The 19,122-nt window shown below is 38.0% G+C and overlaps 1 protein-coding gene and 1 long non-coding RNA gene across 13 annotated transcripts in view; one reads left to right on the forward strand and one right to left on the reverse strand.

The window, feature by feature from the left end:
• The window catches only part of CDC27 (cell division cycle 27), a 65,135-nt gene that overhangs the window by 6,120 nt on the left and 39,893 nt on the right, over window positions 1–19,122 (reverse strand). For 9 of the 12 annotated variants that reach the window (XM_015119357.3, XM_077972295.1, XM_077972294.1 and 6 more), the window contains 7 exons: window positions 16,959–17,058; window positions 15,446–15,653; window positions 15,070–15,242; window positions 12,351–12,503; window positions 10,755–10,963; window positions 6,318–6,435; window positions 2,972–3,100 (listed from right to left, as the gene is read on the reverse strand). In XM_015119357.3, the coding sequence (XP_014974843.1) occupies window positions 2,972–3,100; window positions 6,318–6,435; window positions 10,755–10,963; window positions 12,351–12,503; window positions 15,070–15,242; window positions 15,446–15,653; window positions 16,959–17,058 (1,090 nt within the window). The remainder of the gene's footprint in view (window positions 1–2,971; window positions 3,101–6,317; window positions 6,436–10,754; window positions 10,964–12,350; window positions 12,504–15,069; window positions 15,243–15,445; window positions 15,654–16,958; window positions 17,059–19,122) is intronic. The other 3 variants (XM_015119361.3, XM_015119358.3, XM_077972293.1) reach the window with 1 other exon arrangement.
• Window positions 373–18,994, forward strand: LOC144335842 (uncharacterized). The gene is made up of 2 exons (XR_013407036.1): window positions 373–634; window positions 16,312–18,994. It is a non-coding gene; the product is annotated as an uncharacterized LOC144335842 (long non-coding RNA).

The following is a 19,122-nucleotide window of genomic DNA, read 5'->3' on the forward strand; positions in this document are numbered from 1 at the left end:
AATAATAATAATAATAATAATAATAACAAAAGAGGGAGTCTCTCTGGTCCTACTTTGGATTAGAAGGCTGCCTAATTAAACAAACAAAGAAAACCCCACAAAAATGGCTATAACTATATATATGTCATAGTCCAGACAACTGATGAGATTAGAACTTGGGCTTCTTGAAGCAAGTAAAGGCTGATTTATGTGGCCTATCTGGTAGGTATGTTGGTATTAAAATGGCTTTAAGAATAATGAATAAAGTCCTTCATATCTAAAGAAATACAATAAAGCAAGTACATAAAAACAAATACTGATTTGCAATTATAGTACTTCGAAGAGTAGTTAAAAGTTGAAAAGGGTTTATTAGATTTAAAATAAGCTTAAAAAATTTTTTTTTTTTTTTTGAGACAGAGTCTCCCTCTATTGCCCAAGCTAGAATGCAGAGGTGTGATCTGGGCTCACAGCAACCTCCGCCTCATGGGTTCAAGCAATTCTCATGCCTCAGCCACTCGAGTAGCTGGGATTACAGGCATGCAACACCAGGCGTGGCTAATTTTTGGATTTTTAGTAGAGATAGGGTTTCACCATGTTGGCCAGGCTGGTCTTGAACTCCTGGCCTCAAGTGATCTGGCTGCCTTGGCCTCCCAAAGTGCTGGGATTACAAGCATGAGCCATGGCACCTGGCCCTAAAAGAAGCTTTTTCAAGACTTGATTTCGACAAAAAAATTAGCTGGGCATGGTGGCTTATGCCTGTAGTCCTGCGTACTTGGGATTCAGCCTAGGAATTTGAGGCTTCAGTGAGCTATGACTGCACCACTGCACTCTAGCTTGGGCAACAGAGCAAGAAAAACAAAAACTAAAGAAAGAGAAGCTTTTTAAAAGGACAAAACCAGTAAAAATAGAAATCCATGTCTTCATAAAGAAGATAGAATAAAACTAAAGGAATTACTGGATAAATTATATATTTAATCCCTTTGTATATCTTTATTAGTCTATTTTTAATTTTTTTTTGGAGATGGATTTTCACTCTTGTTGCCCAGGCTCGAGTGCAGTGGTTTGATCTCGACTCACTGCAACCTCTGCCTTCCGGTGTCAAGCGATTCTCCTGCCTCAGCCTCCCAGGTAGTTGGGATTACAGGTGCCTGCCACCATGTCTTGCTAATTTTTGTATTTTTAGTAGAGACAGGGTTTCACCATGCTGGCCAGGTTGGCCTCGAACTCCTGACTTCATGATCTGCCTGCCTCGGCCTCCCAAAGTGCTGGGATTACAGTCGTGAGCCACTGTGCCTAGCCCTATTTTTTTTGTTTTTTTTAAGACAGGGTCTAGCTCTGTGGCCCAGGCTGAAGTGCAGTGGTGCGATCACAGCTCACTGCAACCTCCGCCTCCTGAGCTCAAGCCATTCTCCCATTTCAGCTTCCTAAGTAGCTGAGAGCACAGGCACACGTCACCACATCTGGCTAATTTTTGTATTTTCTTTTTGGTAGAGATGGGGTTTTGACATGTTGCCCAGGCTGGTCTCAAGTTCCGTGGGCTCATGTGATCTGCCCGCCTCTTCCTCCAAAGTGCTGGGATTATAGGGATTTTTATTAGTCTTAAAATAAGTTATCACTGGTTTGGTATATTTCTTTCTTTTTTCTTTTTTTGAGACAGAGTGTTGCTCTGTTGCCCAGGCTGGAGTGCAGTGGCATAATCTTGACTCACTGCAATTTTTACCTCCTGGGTTCAAGTGTTTCTTGTGCCTCAGCCTCCTGAGTAGCTGGGACTACAGGTGTGCACCATCATGCCTGGCTAATTTTTGTATATTTGGTAGAGACGGGGTTTCATCATGTTGGCCAGGCTGGTCTCGAACTTCTGACCTCAAGTGATTTGCCCACCTTGGCTTCCCGAAGAGCTGGGATTACAGGTGTGAGCCACTGTGCCCAGCCCCAAATTTATTTTAAAAGATTTTGCTTCATGGTTTCTGACTGAATAAATGATAACAAAAATCTCATGTCTTTTTGCCTCTTTTCTCTTTCTCAGTCTCCTTATCTTCTTTTTTCAATATTTGTTTCAGGCTAAGCATACATTATTTGAAAAAGTGAGAAGTAAAGAGAAAGACACATCAGACTAGAATTAGTCTCCGTGTTATAAGCTCTCATAACTTACTACACTTTCCCTTTATGTATTCAACATTTATTATACTTTGTGATTATTTGGTTAATGTCTGTTTTCCTAGAGAAGTACTAGATAGTAGGCCCCTCAAAAGCAGGAAAGATGATTGCTTTACTTGCCACTATATTTCTGGTGCCTGACACATAATGGGTAATCAATAAATGCTGAATAATGCACACACATTCATTTTCTTCTTTTTTTTAATTTTAATTTTTTTTTTTTTTGAGATGAAGTCTCACTCTGTTACCCAGGCTGGAGTGCAGTGGTGTGATCTTGGCTCACTGCAACCTCTGCCTCCTGGGTTCAAGCGATTCTCCTGCCTCAGCCTCCCAAGTAGCTGGGATTTACAGGCACCCGCCACCATGCCCAACTAAGTTTTTTGTATTTTTAGTAGAGATGGGGTTTCACCATGTGGCCTGGCTGGTCTTGAACTCCTGACCTCAGGTGATTCGCCCGCCTTGGTCTCCCAAAGTGCTGGGATTACAGGTGTAAGCCACTGCGCCTGGCCCATACATTCATTTTCATCTGTTCCCTTACTTTGGTCCCAAGAGGATGGTTCAGGTCTTACCTTTAAGATAACCACCTGATGAAAAAAACTGCCTTTCTATATAAGGCATCTTTACAAGGGATAACCACATATTCCTAAATTTCCACACACCTATCCTTCCTATGAGTATTTCATGAAGAAATAAAAATCACAAAAAATGAAATCAACAGCTCTGAAAAAATGTCTCAGATCAAAACTAAACAAATAACTTTCAGTTTATTGAAAACAACGGATAACGTTGTTTTTAAGCAACACAACCCTGAAGACCCTTAAGATATTTATCTTACCTTATATTTTTCATTTGCAAATAAAACTGAGGCTCTGTGAAATTTGCATAGAGGGTTCTTGGGATCAATGACAATGGCTTTGTTTAGGGTATCCAAAGCCTTCTCTGATTTTTTCAGTGCATGTTGAACCTGTAAGAAATAAAGATCATGTTAATATTCCCTCTTGATATTTATGAAGAAAGGTGAGAATCAACGTGACTCAAAACCAACATAATCAAATTATTAGAGATAAGGCTGTAGGGTCTAACTGGATTATCCACTGCATTAAGTGGATTTAGTAATTGATTACCAAATGATTAATATATTATCTCTAAAATCACTTCTAATTCTAGTTCAACTGCTTCACTAAAGATGAGAATACTGAAGTCTAGATATCTTAAATAACTTGGTCTGAGATAAAAATCTAGGTCCTCTGGTACATATTTATGATGATAATCAATAGTCTATCTTTAGAGCAGATATTTGGTTACCTTTAAGTCTAAAAGGCAAGCAAAACCTTGGTGTTCTATTCAAAAAAAAGATCTGTACTATTTAGCCAGATAATATTCACATTTCATCAGGTTTATGCAGTCTTTCAAATATTAGACTTCTCAAAACTGTGTTAAAAAAAACTCCTGTTTACAAACCTTGTTTCACTCAGATTTTCATATTTTAGGTATTTAATTGAAAAATGATTTTAATGCTTTACATAATTGAAAATCACTGATCTCTACTACTGGGAAGCAAATAATTTATTTTAAATAACTTAAAATTTAAAAGATTTTAAAAAGTACCAAACCTCACTATTCATTCATATGTATATACTAATATTCTGCTATGTTCCTCCTCAGACAAATTATATGTTACAAATAAAGTGGGGTGGGCTGGGCCCGGTGGCTCACGCCTGTAATCCCAGCACTTTGGTGGATCGCCTGAGGTCAGGAGTTCGAGACCAGCCCGGACAAGATGATGAAACCCCATCTCTACTGAAAATACAAAAAATTAGCTGGGCGTGGTGTCGGGCGCCTGTAATCCCAGCTACTCGGGAGGCTGAGGCAGGAGAATCACTTGAACCTGGGAGGTGCAGGTTGCAGTAAACTGAGATTGTGCCACTATACTCCAGCCTGGGCAACAAGAGTGAAACTCCGTCTCAAAAAAAACAAAAAACAAAAAAAACAACTGGGGTGAATGAATGTATGAATATGGCTGCAGAACTTTAACAAATATCATGGTCATAAGAATGTGAGAGTAGGTAGTGCCAACTTCCGCTTGCTGAACTCATCTATGCAATGATCTAATGGTGGCCAAATATTCTGCCCACAGGATTGAGACCCTAAATACTAGTTCCCTAAAGAGAAAAGCTTACTCTCTTACCTGACAATTTCTTCAAATAAACCACTCAAAAACTTAAAACCTGTTCTACAATAAGTTTCGAAGAATTCCTATTTTTTAAAAAGTGTTCAACTTCACCAAAAGGTGTCAAGAGATATTTAATTTTGAATTGAATAAATAAGGTGATGACAACACAAGATAATTTAAAGTAGACACATTATCTCTACATTTTTTGCATAGTAGCTAACTGTAAAAGAAGTTATTGTCAACTTTTTTTTCTAGCCCTGTCTTATGGTGCTGAACTATGTCCATTTTTAAGAAAATTATCATCATGGTCCATTTCATTATAGTCAAAAGAGAATTAGAATCCTACTCCCCACAAGATAGTGACATTTCAAATTAACATAATTTCCTGACATTGTATGACCATTCCCACAAAAGCTAAACTTGCTAGGGGGAAAAAAGAGAGAAGCTGAGGGGAGGGAGAGGGGGAAAGGGATGAGACGATGAGAACAAGAACTTAAGTTACCATACTTATACAGAAGCTAATAAATGAGATTTTAGAAAGCAAACAAACATAATGTACACATCTTTTCTCCTATTAAAGTACAATTTACTTATTTTCTTTTCTTTTAAGAGATGGAGTCTCATTCTGTTGCCCAGGCTGGAGTGCAATGTCACCTTCTTAGCTCATAGCAGCCTTGAACTCCTAGGCTCAAGTGATCCTTGTGCTTCAGCCTCCCAAGTAGCCAGGACCACAGGTGTGTGCCACCATGCCAGGCTCATTTTAAAATTTTTTTTTAGAGATTGGGTCTCGCTATGTTGTCCAGGCTGGTCTTCAACTCCCGGTCACAAGCAGTCCTCCTGCCTTGGCATCTCAAAGTGTTGGGATTACAAGTATGAGCCACTGTACCCAGCCAAAGTACAATTTGTTACCAGATATATTTAAAATATATGAATATAAAAATGATTGTGCATATTGCCTTATAAGAATTTTAATTAGTAACAACATGCCTATGTTACTCAGAGGCTTAAAAAACACAGGGAACCATTTGCCTTAAAATATTACCTGCTTAAGGACAGGCGTAGTGGCTCACACCTGTAATCCCAGCACGTTGGGAGGCCGAGGCAGGTGGATCATGAGGTCAGGAGATCCAGACCATCCTGGCTAACGTGGTAAAACCCCATCTCTACTAAAAATACAAAAAATTAGCCAAGCGTGGTGGTGGGCGCCTGTAGTCCCAGCTACTTGGGACGCTGAGGCAGGAGAATGGCGTGAACCTGGGAGGCAGAGCTTGCAGTGAGCCGAGATTGGGCCACTGCACTCCAGCCTGGGTGACAGATCTCAAAAAAAAACAAAAAACAAAAAACAAACAACAACAACAAAAAACAACAAAAAAACTACTTAGGAGCTAAATATTAGCCCATGCTTTCAAAAATAGGAAGTATCTCTCTTTTTTGGGGGACAGATTCTTGCTTTGTTTCCAGGTTGTAGTGCAGTGGCACGATCTCAGCTCATGGCAACCTCCTCCTTCTGGGTTCAAGCAATTCTCCTGCCTCAGCTTCCCGAGTAGCTGGGACTACAGGCATGTGCCACCACATCTAGCTAATTTTCGTATTTTTAGTAAAGATGGGGTTTCACCATGTTTGCCAGGCTGGTCCCCAACTCCTGACCTCAGGTGATCCACCTGCCTCGGCCTCCTAAAGTGCTGGGATTACAGGCATGAGCCACTGCATTCGGCCAGGAGACATCTTACTTGAGTCACAGAACAACCCTATAAGGTAAGCAAGTAGTGCATGACATTCATAAAATAGAAGCTCAGAGCAATGAAGTGACTTGTGCAAGGTATAAGGGCAATTCTATGATTTTTTTTTTTATGCTAAGCCAAATGGGTAGTATTTTTGGTTGTAATAGACTCCAGAATACTGTTTCAACACAAAAAAGGACCAATTTTTATCATAGCAATTAAATCAATAACAAACATATTTCAAAAGGGAGATTAATAAGAGTATTAATGTTTAGAAAGCTACTTACTACTCCAATGTGGCAAAGTAAAACTGAACTTTGAGGGTTGATATCAAGTGCTTTTTGGAAATGCATTTCTGCAAGGCTGAATTTTTCTTGCTTGTAATAAATCATTCCTAAACCATACCTGAAAATATAAAACAAAGTATAATTTTTAAAAATATAAAGTTTAGGTTGCTAATTTAGTTCAATTAGTAAAAGAACAAGTATAGAATCTGGCATTTTAATAAACCAGTGGAACAATACTGGTGGTCTTAGAGAGGAGGCAAAAAATATCAGTTATGATAAAAATCATTAAAGCATTTTATTTACTTATTTTTAATTAAAAAAATTTTTTTTTTGAATTGGGGTCTCACTCTGTCACCCAGGCTGGAGTGAAGTGGGCCAATTATAGCTCACTGCATCCTTGAACTTCGGGGTTCAAGGAATCCTCCAGCCTCAGCCTCCAGAGTAGCTGAGACTACAGGCATGAACCACAATGCCTAGCCATTAAAGCAGTTTATTATTATTATATTTTAAAGACAGTGTCTCACTCTGTTGCCCAGGCTGGAGTGCAGTGGCTCAATAACAGCTCACTGCAGCCTCGACCTCCCAGGCTTAAGTGATCAATCCTCCCACCTCAGCATCCTGAGTAGCTGGAACTACAGGTGCACGCCATCAGGCACAGCTAATTTTTTAATTTTTTGTAGAGATGGGGTTTTGCCATGTTGCCCAGGCACGCATATATATATACATACACACACACACCCCCAAACACACACACACACACATATAATATTGTTATATATATATATTTTGAGACAGAGTTTCGCTCTTGTTGCCCAGGCTGGAGCATAATGGCGCAATCTCGGCTCACCACAACCTCCACTCACAGGTTCAAGGGTTCAAGCGATTCTCCTGCCTCAGCCTCCCGAGTGGCTGGGATTACAGGCATGCACCACCACGCCCAGCTAATTTTGTATTTTTAGCAGAGACGGGGTTTCTCCATGTTGGTCAGGCTGGTCTTGAACTCCTGACCTTAGGTGATGCGCCGGCCTTGGCCTCTCAAAGTTCTGGGATTATAAGCGTGAGCCACGGCGACAAGCTGTTTTTTTTTTTAATTTTTATTTTTTTCAGATGGAGTTTCGCTTTTGTTGCCCAGGCTGGAGTACAATGACGCGGATCTCGCTTCAATACAACCTCCGCCTCCCAGGTTCAAGCATTTCTCCTGCCTCAGCTTTCCGAGTAGCTGGGATTACAGGCATGCTCCACCACACCCAGCTAATTTTGTATTTTTAGTAAAGACAGGGTTTCTCCATGTTTGTCAGGCTGGTCTCGAACTCCTGACCTCAGGTGATCCGCCCACCTCGGCCTCGGCCTCCCAAACTGTTGGGATTACAGGTGTGAGCCACCATGCCTGACCTATATTTTTTCTTTTTTGAGACAGTCTTGCTTTGTCACCCAGGTTGGAGGGCAGTGGTGCAATCTCAGTTCACTGCAACCTCTGCCTCCTGGGTTCAAGTGATTTTGGTGCCTCAGCCTCCCAAGTAGCTGGGATTACAGGCATGTGTCACCATGCCCAGCTAGTTTTCTTGTATTTTTAGTAGACACCAGGTTTCACCATGTTGGCCAGACTGGTCTTAAACTCCTGGCCTTAAGTGATCTACTTGTCCCAGCCTACCAAAGTGCTGGGATTACAGGTGTGAGTTACCGCCCCCAGCCTTCTTATATTAACATATTTTTAATTTTTTGTGGAGACAAGGTCTCACTATGTTGACCAGGCTGGTTTCAAAGTCAGCCTCAAACAGCCCTCTCACCTTGACCTCCCAAACGCTAGGATTACAGGCATGAACCACCATGCCCAGACCATTAAAACAGTTTAAAGAGTCACTTTTACAAGCAAAAACAATCAAATCAAATCAAATCAAACTATGATAATAAGGAAAAAAGAAACCACACCCCTAAACCCATACAGTTTTTTTTTGTTTTTAATTCAGCATCTTGCTCTGTCGCCCAGGCTGGAGTGCAATGGCGTGATCATAGCTCACTGTAGGTAACCTTGAACTCAGGCTCATGCAATCCTCCCATCTCAGCCTCCTGAGTAGTTAGGACTACAGGCATACACCACCATGTCTGACTGTTTTTTTTTTTTTTTGAGATGGAGTCTTACTCTGTCACCATACTGGAGTGCAGTGGCACAATCTCGGCTCACTGCAACCTCTACCTCCCAGGTTCAAGCAGTTCTCTTGCCTCAGCCTCCTGAGCAGCTGGGACTACAGGCATGTACCATCACACCCAGCTAATTTTTGTATTTTTAGTAGAGGCGGGGTTTCACCATGTTGGCCAGGATGGTCTTGATCTCTTGAACTCATGATTCACCTGACTCGGCCTCCCAAAGTGCTGGGATTAAAAGCATGAGCCACCACGCCCAGCCTTAATTTTTTTTTTGTTGTTGTTGTTATTAGGGAAGGGGTCTTGCTATGTTGACGAGGCTGGTCTCGAACTCCTGGTCTCAAGTAATCTTCCCGCTTCAGCTTCCCAAAGTGCTGGGCTTACAGGTATGAGCCACCATACCTGCCATATTCTAGATTTAACAGCTAATTTTTACTGAGTAGTTATTACATGTGTGACAAGACCATTACTAAATTATCTCATTTAATCCCTGGAGGAATCATAGGTACCATTATCATCCTTATTTCGAATAAGGAAACTGAAACTTAGAGAAGTTAAATAACTTCCTTAAAGTTATACAGCTAATAAAGATTCTAACCAGGTTCTTCCTTAATGATTCTAAAGGCTGAACTCCTAACAATGCTATTTCCACATTCTGTTTTATATTATTATAATTACAGCATACATAGTGTCATGTTTGGCTTCCTTCTCCCCCACTTACTGTTATCAAAAGCATGCTCCTATACTTATAGACCTCGAAATTACAATTTTTAAAGGCTATGTAATAGTGTATTAGGTTAATACGCAGGTATTTCTCCTGAATTTTCAAAATGTCAAATGAACATAGCGTGGATGGTTTGTTACAGAGACTTCTCACGGCCATAACTAGATGATGATGATGATGATGAAGGGGAATAAGCACCAAATGAATAAGAAAAAAGCACAACATATCTGCTTTATTTGAGTGGCTTTATATATCATTATAATTGTGTTATAGATGAAGAAAAGGTATTAAACACTATGCTAATGATAGTGAAAGTGAAAACAAAAGAAAGGCTATTTTGTAGTTAGAATAAAGTTGCTCAGTATTTAGAGTTACCTAAATATGTCAGCATTTAAACTCCTCCCAGTAAAAGCTTGCGAATCTGAATAATCCTCCTTTAAACACAATTTTTGATATGATTAAGTTTTTTAAGAATGTGACTAACTGCAAAACAGCTGAACAGACCATACACATTTAAAAAAACAACACAAGAATCAACCAGACATGGGAAAAAATAAAAAACAACACAAGTCTTATTAAGAACTGAGTTCTTAAAATATTACAGAGAACGTATCTATTGGAAGAGAAGGCAGTATTGGCAAGTTGATTGTTACATTGGTCAGCAAAAGCTAGCACTATTTTTTTGGTCATCTTTCAGGCAATGTAACTACTACTGTAAAATGAGATATAACCCATTAAACAACATATTCACAAATCAAAAAATGTTTTAGTAATATAATGCTTCAGATTTAGAAGCAAATCGAATGATAAAACTCAACTGCTATAATTAACTCCAAAGATAACCATATATGACAAAAAAAGACCAAAAATTATGACTTCAGAATTATACTTTCTCTTGATATTTAAACTATTCAGTCAGTCCAGAAAAATACAATAAATGCCAACAGTAAGTATGGTGTTGAGGCAGAAATAGGACCAAACTTTTTCATATCTTATTCAGCTGATAATAATATGACCTAGGTAGTAATTTCCTATGTGTCTACTTATACACAAGCACAAAAAAGTAAAATAGAGACACTGCTAAATAAAAGGGTACACTAAGTTCTTAATAGTAACTCAATAAACTGGAACACTGTCAGAAAGCAGCAACTAGTGAATGTTTTCAATGTTTTTTTCTATTATCTAATAAGTGAATTATGCTATTCCTTTCCAATTTCCCAAGCACTTTTTGTCCCAATCACCATTTTGGTGTTATAAGAGTAACAAATCAAGTAACAAAATTAAACAAACAAACAAACAAAAAACAACTACAGTATCTGCAAAAGTTTGGTAGAAGGCTGAAACTGTTGAGTATAAGGATCTGGTATTCTATTATCATTAGTTAATTTAAGAGTTTGATAAAGACATACATTTCACAAGAAAACATTTTAGTGAGAAGTTATTGACCAGTATGCCCCATCCCTAAGTATTAGTAACCAAATTCACGACAATAAAGCGCTATCTAAAAAGAAAAATTAGTGAGTGCCAGCACCATCAGTAAGACTTTGTCTTTGCACTTCATTAGCACTTACCATGCATTATAATGTCTAGGATTGACTCTGATAGCATTTCGAAAACAAGCTAATGCTTTGTCCAATTCTTCAGTTAAGACAAACTCATGCCCTAACAGAGTATAGGCATAAGCATAATTTGGATCAACTTGGATAGCTCTCTGGAAGAATTTAATTGCAATATCATGTTCCCGTTGCAGACTGAAACAGTTCCCTGCAGCACACCAGGCCTTAAAAAAATGGGAACAAAAACCAAACAGAATTAAAATTTTATTTTTTTCTAAAACCAAATCTATGACTAAAATCATGCCTCAACTTAGAACAGAAAGATAAAAATAGAGCTTCAGTAGATAGTCAATTCTAATCATTCACAGATTCCATATTTGTGAATTTGTCTGATTGCCAAAATTTATTTATAAAACCAAAATCGATACTCGTAGTGCTTTCATGGTCATCAAAAGGTATGTTCTCATTTGAGGTTGAACAATGTGACTCTACCTTCTTGTTTTAGCTCTCATGCAGAGATGACCAGGGGACAGAAACTCTGTGGGGTAGTTTAGTGTAGTGCAAGAAGCTTTGGCTCTGGTGACAGCTGGACAGAATTTGAATCCCAATGCTGGCGCTTTTAAGTAGGGTGGCTTCAGGCAAGTCACCTCTGAACCTCATTCTCTCTCTCTCTTTTTTTTTTTTTTTTTTTCGAGATCTGGTCTTGTTCTGTTGCCCAGGCTGAAGGGCAGTGGTGTGATCGTGGCTCAATGCAACCTCCGCCACCTAGGCTCAACTGATCCTCCTGTCTCAGCCTCCCGAGCAGCTGGGACCACAGGCGCCAGCCACCACACCTGGCTAATTTTTGTATTTTTTCTGGAGAAGGGTTTTGCCATGTTGCCCAGGCTGGTCTTGGAACTCCTGACCTCAAAGAGTCCGCCTGCCTCAGCCTCCCGAAGTGCTGGGATTATAGGTGTCAGCCACCACGCCCAGCAGCATTCTCTCTTTTGTAAAGAAAATAGGATCTACCAGGATGAGTTGTTTTTAGGGTTCAAGATTATAATCCACAATCTATCTCTGTTTCAAACCCTCCATCACTCCTAGGAACATTGGTTCAGTAGCACTAACTCGGTGTTCATGTTGACTACAGAATTACTGCAAATAATGAGAATTGACTGTATTTAATTCTAAGCTTAGATACGTTACAAAAGTATTATTAAATATTTTTGAAATGCAATGAAATACAATCTTACAAGATTAGAGCATGGAAATTAATTGCACCTATGTCTTACAATGACAATACTAATTTATTTTAATTTAAAATTATTAAGTTTTTCAATCTATGTAACTTCTGCTCGATGAACTCTAATCTTGGTGACAACAGCTAACTTAACGTAGTCAAATCTTGATAAATCCTGAATGAAACTTCTGCTTTGTGATTTTTCTATTTGTGAATCTGCACCGCACATTCTAGGACTGTCTCTTCCTCTCTGAGTCCCTGACTAGATAGAGAGAAAAAAAAGAAATACTTGTAGGTGACACTGAATGGTGTTTGAATTGTTTGGTTCATCTCTATCTGTTGAGGGTGATCAAAAAGGTAACTATATAAGCAAAGTATTTTGGTTAACATACCTCTGGCGAATTTTTATCCATGTCTGTTAAGTCTTTTGACAGAACTGAAAGAGCAACATCTTTTTGAAGATGCCAAAGTGTTGTAGAGTAGATTTCCATGCCTTCAACTCTGTAATTCTCAATCCTTCTAACCTCTGAGAATATTCTTTCAGCCTGAAATAAAAAAAAAATAGTAAGAGAAAATAAGTTGATATAATTTATATATATATACACAGGGAAAGCCCTTGTCATTATCTTCACAGGATCTAAATGCTGCCTTGTATTGTGGTTTTTATGTGAATGAGTATTAACACAAGGACAAATTGAGCAATCTACTATGGCAGGTCAAATACTGATGTAACCATATTGACAGTCAACCTAGTATTTATACACAAGTCATGGTAAAAACATGAACTTTGAAAGGGAAATTTGAGTTTCCACCAAAAAGACAGAAGAGAAATCTATACAAAGCTACAATTCAAAAGAAAAGTCAACATTTCCTTCTCAAAAACCACATTTCCAAGTGATTTTTTTGAACTATTTTTTATTGAGAGGTTGTGCTAGAAAATTTAGAGGGAAAAAACAGATTAAGATGGCTATCAATCCTATGGTTATCAATCCTATTGAGGCCTGAATACACACACCAATATTGTGTCTGCTAGGAATTATAGGCCCTACCTATTAATTACCCTTTCCTTTGCAGCACTCTCTTGACTTCAGGGTCTCTCCTCAGCTGCCTGATCATTTTTTTTCCTCATCACATTCACAGCTCCCAGAACTGTGTTTCTCTCCCTCTAAAGTTTGAGGATTTAGGTTATATAAAATCAGTTTCCTAGTTTATCAATTTACCAAGTTCAAAATTCTCAGCTGCCAGAAAAGGTCTACGTACTAAAAAAAAAGAAAGGAAAATAAATTCTCACAGTTCAGTTTAGAATAAGGAATATCTGGACTGTTCTTAATGAAATGAATATGACAGAAAATAAGAGCATTTTAAAACTGAGTGCTTAATGCCAAGAAGTGGCCATATGATATCTGAGAATAGCTTAATGATTTGTAACTTCCTTGCAATCTCTTAAAAGTTGTAAAGGTAAGTGTGCAGCCTTGACCTGCAGGGCTCAAGTGATCCTCCCACTTCAGCCTCCCAAGTAGCTGGGACCACAGGTAAGTGCTACCACACTCAGATAATTTTTTCATTTTTTGTAGAGACAGGGTCTCACTATATTGGCCAGGCTGGTCTCCAATTCCTGAGCTCAAGTGATCCCCCTTCCTTGGCCACCCAAAGTGCTGGTATTATAGGCCTGAGCCATCACCTCTGGCCAAGATTTTCATGTAGGCATGGTAACAAGATAAAAGACCTATCAGCCAAATATACGGTTTCAAAGTTTTCAGAATCTGTTGCTTCCTTTGAAAAATGATTATGGCATTGACAAAAAGAAAAATGGGAAAAAACTCATGAAATTAAGTTGAAACACAGGTTTTCTTTAGTTAAATATTTAGGTCACCACTGTAACTAGGGGAAACAATAAAATTCATTTATGTTAAAGTAGCTGTGAAACAATAAATTAGAAATAATTTTTTAAAGGGCTTTTCCAAACACAGCTCTTGTCTGTCTGTGTATATGCTACATACCAATAAAGGACCATAGGGTTTTCTAGTAATGAATAAGACTTTCTGTCTTCAACTCTCTTTTCTGTACTATTCAAAATTAAGTTATATGAATAGGTATCCTCTGTATGTATTCTCTGTGGCAAAGAACACCTTTCCTCTAGATCTTTGCATGGATCATGAAGGGAAGAGTAACCTTCCCTCTGAGGGCATAAAAACAAAAACAAAGCAAAACAAAAACACCATATTTCATTGTCCCCCAGTTTCCTCACCATGCTTCATTTTTCTTCATGACTTATTGCTACTTGTTCTTATACATTTATTGGCTTACAATTTGTCTGTTGCTAGAATGTAAGCTCCACAGAGGCAAGAAATTGTCTGACTAGCTGTAATACAGAGTCTAGAAGAGAGTCCAGGATATCTTATGCACAGAAATATATACTGAATAAATGAACTGAAAGCAAATTAAGCAAAAAACGAATCATATGAACTTTAATCCATATTAGAAATATTTTATTAATATATAGGTTTCTAAAAGGTTTCTTTTTTTAAGTTGGGGGTGGAGAAAATGCTTTGGGAAGAACTGAGGGGTAATTTAAATTGGGAATTAGAATTTTCTTTGACTTTAGGTTAATCATTCTCTCCTTTTCTGGTATAGACAGATAACTTAAGCAACAAATTTAATTAAAATCCAAAGAGTAAAAGCCTTGTAATAAGGACATTGTGTCCTCAAACACAATTTTCTTCATAGCATTCTTCAAGTTTATAAAACATATTTAATGTCAAAAATTCATCCCAGTAATTAACTCTGTATATTGTAGAAAAAATATAAATCCTATTACATGGTAAATATGTATTTTCAGATACAACTGAATAGGATACAGTCTACGTCTACGTAAGAATGTCTAGATGACAAACCTATTCCGAGAAGTTGCAAAGAATTTAAATTACTCCTTAACACAAGTAACACAAGAAAGAACTGTATCTATACATTATAAATACTGACAAAATAAATATATAGACATTATATAATAAATACTGATCTTTTAGATCTAGCCTTCTCAAGCATGGGAATTTATTTTAATGAAATTGAAATTATCCCTAGAAAGGCACATATAACCATTTTTATACTTACTTGCATGTACTCTGAAAGTTCAAAATAGGCCCTTCCAATCTGGCACAGTACCCAACCAGTATTGTAGTGGTGAGAAGGTAGATGGCTCAAAATATTTATAGCTTCTTTGCAGTTGTATGAACACAAAGCTAAATAACCTTTCCCCATTTCACGAAGAAGGCTCATCAAACCTTCTAGGAGAAAATAATATAGTAAACAAAGGAAAAAATGCAATAAAACAGTTTGGTTCTCTAGAAAAGGTAATTACAAACTAATCTATTAAAAATTCTAACATCTATGTAGAAAACAATGAAGGTACTGTAATGAACATAAAGAAATTTACTTAAAATAAGTACATAATAAAATATAAAGATAATATTAAGCATTTAAAACAGACCTGCTGCTGCTTTTTGTAGATTAAAAGCCTGAATCTGAGGTGTGATTGTGGATATTTTCCCTTCTGAAATGATGGAAGAGTCTAATTTTGTAATTTCCAGGCTATCATTTATGTTAGGTTGAGTTATTCCTCCTTTGTTAGTTTTACTTTTTGTTTTTCTGTTTGGGATTTTAGGTGGAAACTTCATTTTTAATTTTTTGCTATTCTCCTGTAAAAGGGGGGAAATTTCACACTTGTTATACTCATGTATTTTAGAATTCTCCTCAGCCCTTTCTCCAGTATTAGATATAAAATAAATGTACAATCTTGATTAATTCTATATTTTTTTCAGAAGAGTTTATAAAAACAAAGGTCTTCAAAGTCATTTAATTTTAAACACAGTAATTCTGAACATAAATTACATTAACTGATAGTGATTAAGGTGTGTCAGCATTAAGTGTAGCCCTCTTGTGAAAGTATATCAAACTCTCATTTATTATTTAAAAGTAAGAAAATAAGTAGATGTAATTCTTGGCTCACTGCAACCCAACCTCTGCCTCCCGGGTTCAAGTGATTTTACTGCTTCAGCCTCCCGAGTAACTGGGATTATAGGCATAAGCCACCACACCTGGCCTTTGTTTTGTTTTTTGAGACAGGGTCTTATTCTGTTGCCCAGGCTGGAGTGTAATGATGTAATCAGAGCTCACCACAGCCTTGACTTCCCCAGACTCAAGCGATCCTCCCACCACAGCCTCCCAAGCAGCTGGGATCAAAGAGTACCACCATCCCAGCTCATTTTTTTTTTTAGAGATGGGGTCTTGCTATGTTGACCAGGCTGGTCTCGAAGTCCTAACCTCAATTGATCGGCCCACTTTGGTCTCCCACAGTGATAAGAATACAGGCATGAGCCACTGCATCTGCCAGGTCTCCAGTTTTTTTTAACTTTTATTTTCAAATAATTTTAGACTCACTCTTCCGCAAATAATAATATCTGACATAACCATAGTATATCATCATATCCAGGAAACTGAAATTAGTACAATACTATCAACTAAAGACCTTACATGGATTTCATCAGTTTTTACATAAAACTGTGTGTTTGTGTGCATAGTTCTATAAAATTTTATCATGTGAATGGATCTGTGTAATCAACCACCACAATCAGGATACAGCACAGTTGTACCACCACAACAAAATTCTTTTGTGCCCTGATTTAATAGTAACATCCCTCCTAGAGGCTTAACTCTTAATAACCACTGATCTGTTGTCCACTACTATAATTTTGCCATTTCAAGATTATTCCTGTCATTTTTAACTTGAGAAAAAAAATTTTTTAATTGAAAAAGAATATTATATAATATTTACCAAAGGACTAATTAACTTCACAAAAATTATAGATGTCCCTCTAACTTAAAACATTCTTAAACTTGAAATAGTCTCTTTATTAACTTTTTAGGAATGGAGTCATCAATGAACAGAAATTTCAGCAGGGGAAGCATTAAGTAAACGTGACATACAGAAATCTTTAAATTACCTTGGTTGTGGAGCTGTCACTAGTAAAGAGTCGTGAACTTCTTCGAGGCAGTGCGTTTGGGGGAGATGCAATTGTGGGGCTCAATACCTGAGGTGTTGTACTAAAAAAAAATTATAAAGGAAGACATTAATATTTTACTTGATTTATGACCATTAACCGTTGTTTCAATTCAGGTATATTTAAAAAATACACATTAATTATGTAAGTACTCTAAAGTTGACGAATTTGATCAGTTCTTTTCGTGGTTTCTCTATGAAAACACAGTATTTAAAAATGAGGAACTCAGACTGGCTTTCCTGCTTCTCAGCTTGCAGACGGCCTCTTGTGGGACTTCAGCTTATGATCATAAGTCAGTACTCCTTAATAAACTTTCCTTCATATAAAAAATAAATAAAAATAAAATGACTCGTTACTACAAAATAGTAAAGATTACAGCACAGATCTTCACTCTCTCTGAAATTGTTAATTTGAACTAAAAATAATCCTCATAAAATTCTGGATCAATAAATGATAAGCACATCTATAACTCAATTATTTTTACCCTTCATTTGCAACTACAACAAATTAGAGAAAAAAGAAAAGACAGTTGGGCAAACAGTCTAATTGTGGGGTATCTGTCAACAAATACCACTAGAAAAAATGATATTTGAGAAGTCATCTCCCTGTAAATTCAAACAACTACATCAAAGGTTTATTCTGTCTAAAGCAAAAGGAGCCTCTGTACATTTTCACTTTAAAGGCAAACCCTGAGATATGAGAATTTCAATCCTAGGAGCAAGCAAACCTAAAATCTGAAACAATCGAGAATTGACTGTGGGTAAACTTATGGACTAAAGTATCTAAACTTTATAATTTATGGGAAATCCTACTAGCTACCTGAGTCTGGGTCAAAGAATTTCAGAAAATAAAAAGAGATATATATTTTCATCTTTTACGATATGTACATATGTAATATGTATACATACCTCTATATATGCATGTGTGTCTATGTCTCACACACACACATGAATCCTTTTAATCTGCATCTGATAAGCTAGGAGTTTGATAATGAAAGGCTTCCAAAGTTCAAAATCAGACTTCACTTTATGTGGAGCAAATGACACACAACCTTTTTTGGATGACTTAGCTAAAAGTACTACGCCATTCTAACAATCTCTAAAAGAACTTTCTAAATAGAAAGAACAGATTTCTGCCAGTCATGACAGAGTAATATGGAATACATTTATTCTCCCATTTCAGATAACTACAAAGTGAACCAAATATATGGAACAATGGTTTTCAGACACTGGACAATAGGCAAAACATTTCTGAGGACAGCTCTAGGGCCACCGTGCAGGAAAAAAGAATGCAAATAGAGCTCAGTGGTCCCAGTGTGTTGAAAAGAAAATGTTGAGGATTTGAGAAAAGTCAAAGCAGCCAGAATTTGAAGGCAGAGCACCAGAGAGAAGAACAGGCTACGAAGAGGGGACCTACAAAGATCTGCAGAGGGCTTCCCTGGACTCTTCAGTTGAAACCGCTCAGTGTAGGTGTTTGAGTGTTATATAATAAAGAATCTGTCTGGTCCACGCCCCAGGCTCCTGAGATCTACTAAGTTCTTGGAATTCCTCAAGTGACAGGGAAGTCTTTGTTATTCATTGTGAGCTCCTGGGACCCTGCCTGAATTTATGCTAATGAAGTAACTCCTAGGTAGTTTCTGGACGGGGGCTGGCCATGCTGTAAAGGTCAGTCATGTGGCCGGCCATGTGGCCGGCACTGTGGCTCCCGCATGTAATCCCAGCATTTTGGCAGGCCGGGGCAGGCGGATCATGAGGTCAAGAGATCGAGATCATCCTGGCCAACATGGTGAAACCCCGTCTCTACCAAAAATACAAAAATCAGCTGGGCATGATGGCGGGGGCCTGTAATCCCAGTCACTCAGGAGGCTGAGGCAGGAGAATCACTTGAAACCGGGAGGTGGAGGTTGCAGTGAGCCAAGATCGTGCCTCTGCATTCCAGCCTGGGCGACAAGAGTGAAACTCTGTCTCAAAAAAGAAAAAGTCAACTATGTGATTAGAGGGCTGGGGCTTTGAGCCAGCAACACCAGCCTGACCCTGTCCGGGAAGGAAATTGAGTTCAATCATGTGGCCAATGATTCCATCAATCATGCCTACATAATGTAAAAACC

This window comes from Macaca mulatta, chromosome 16, assembly GCF_049350105.2.
Source record: "Macaca mulatta isolate MMU2019108-1 chromosome 16, T2T-MMU8v2.0, whole genome shotgun sequence".
Taxonomy (NCBI): Eukaryota; Metazoa; Chordata; class Mammalia; order Primates; family Cercopithecidae; genus Macaca; species Macaca mulatta.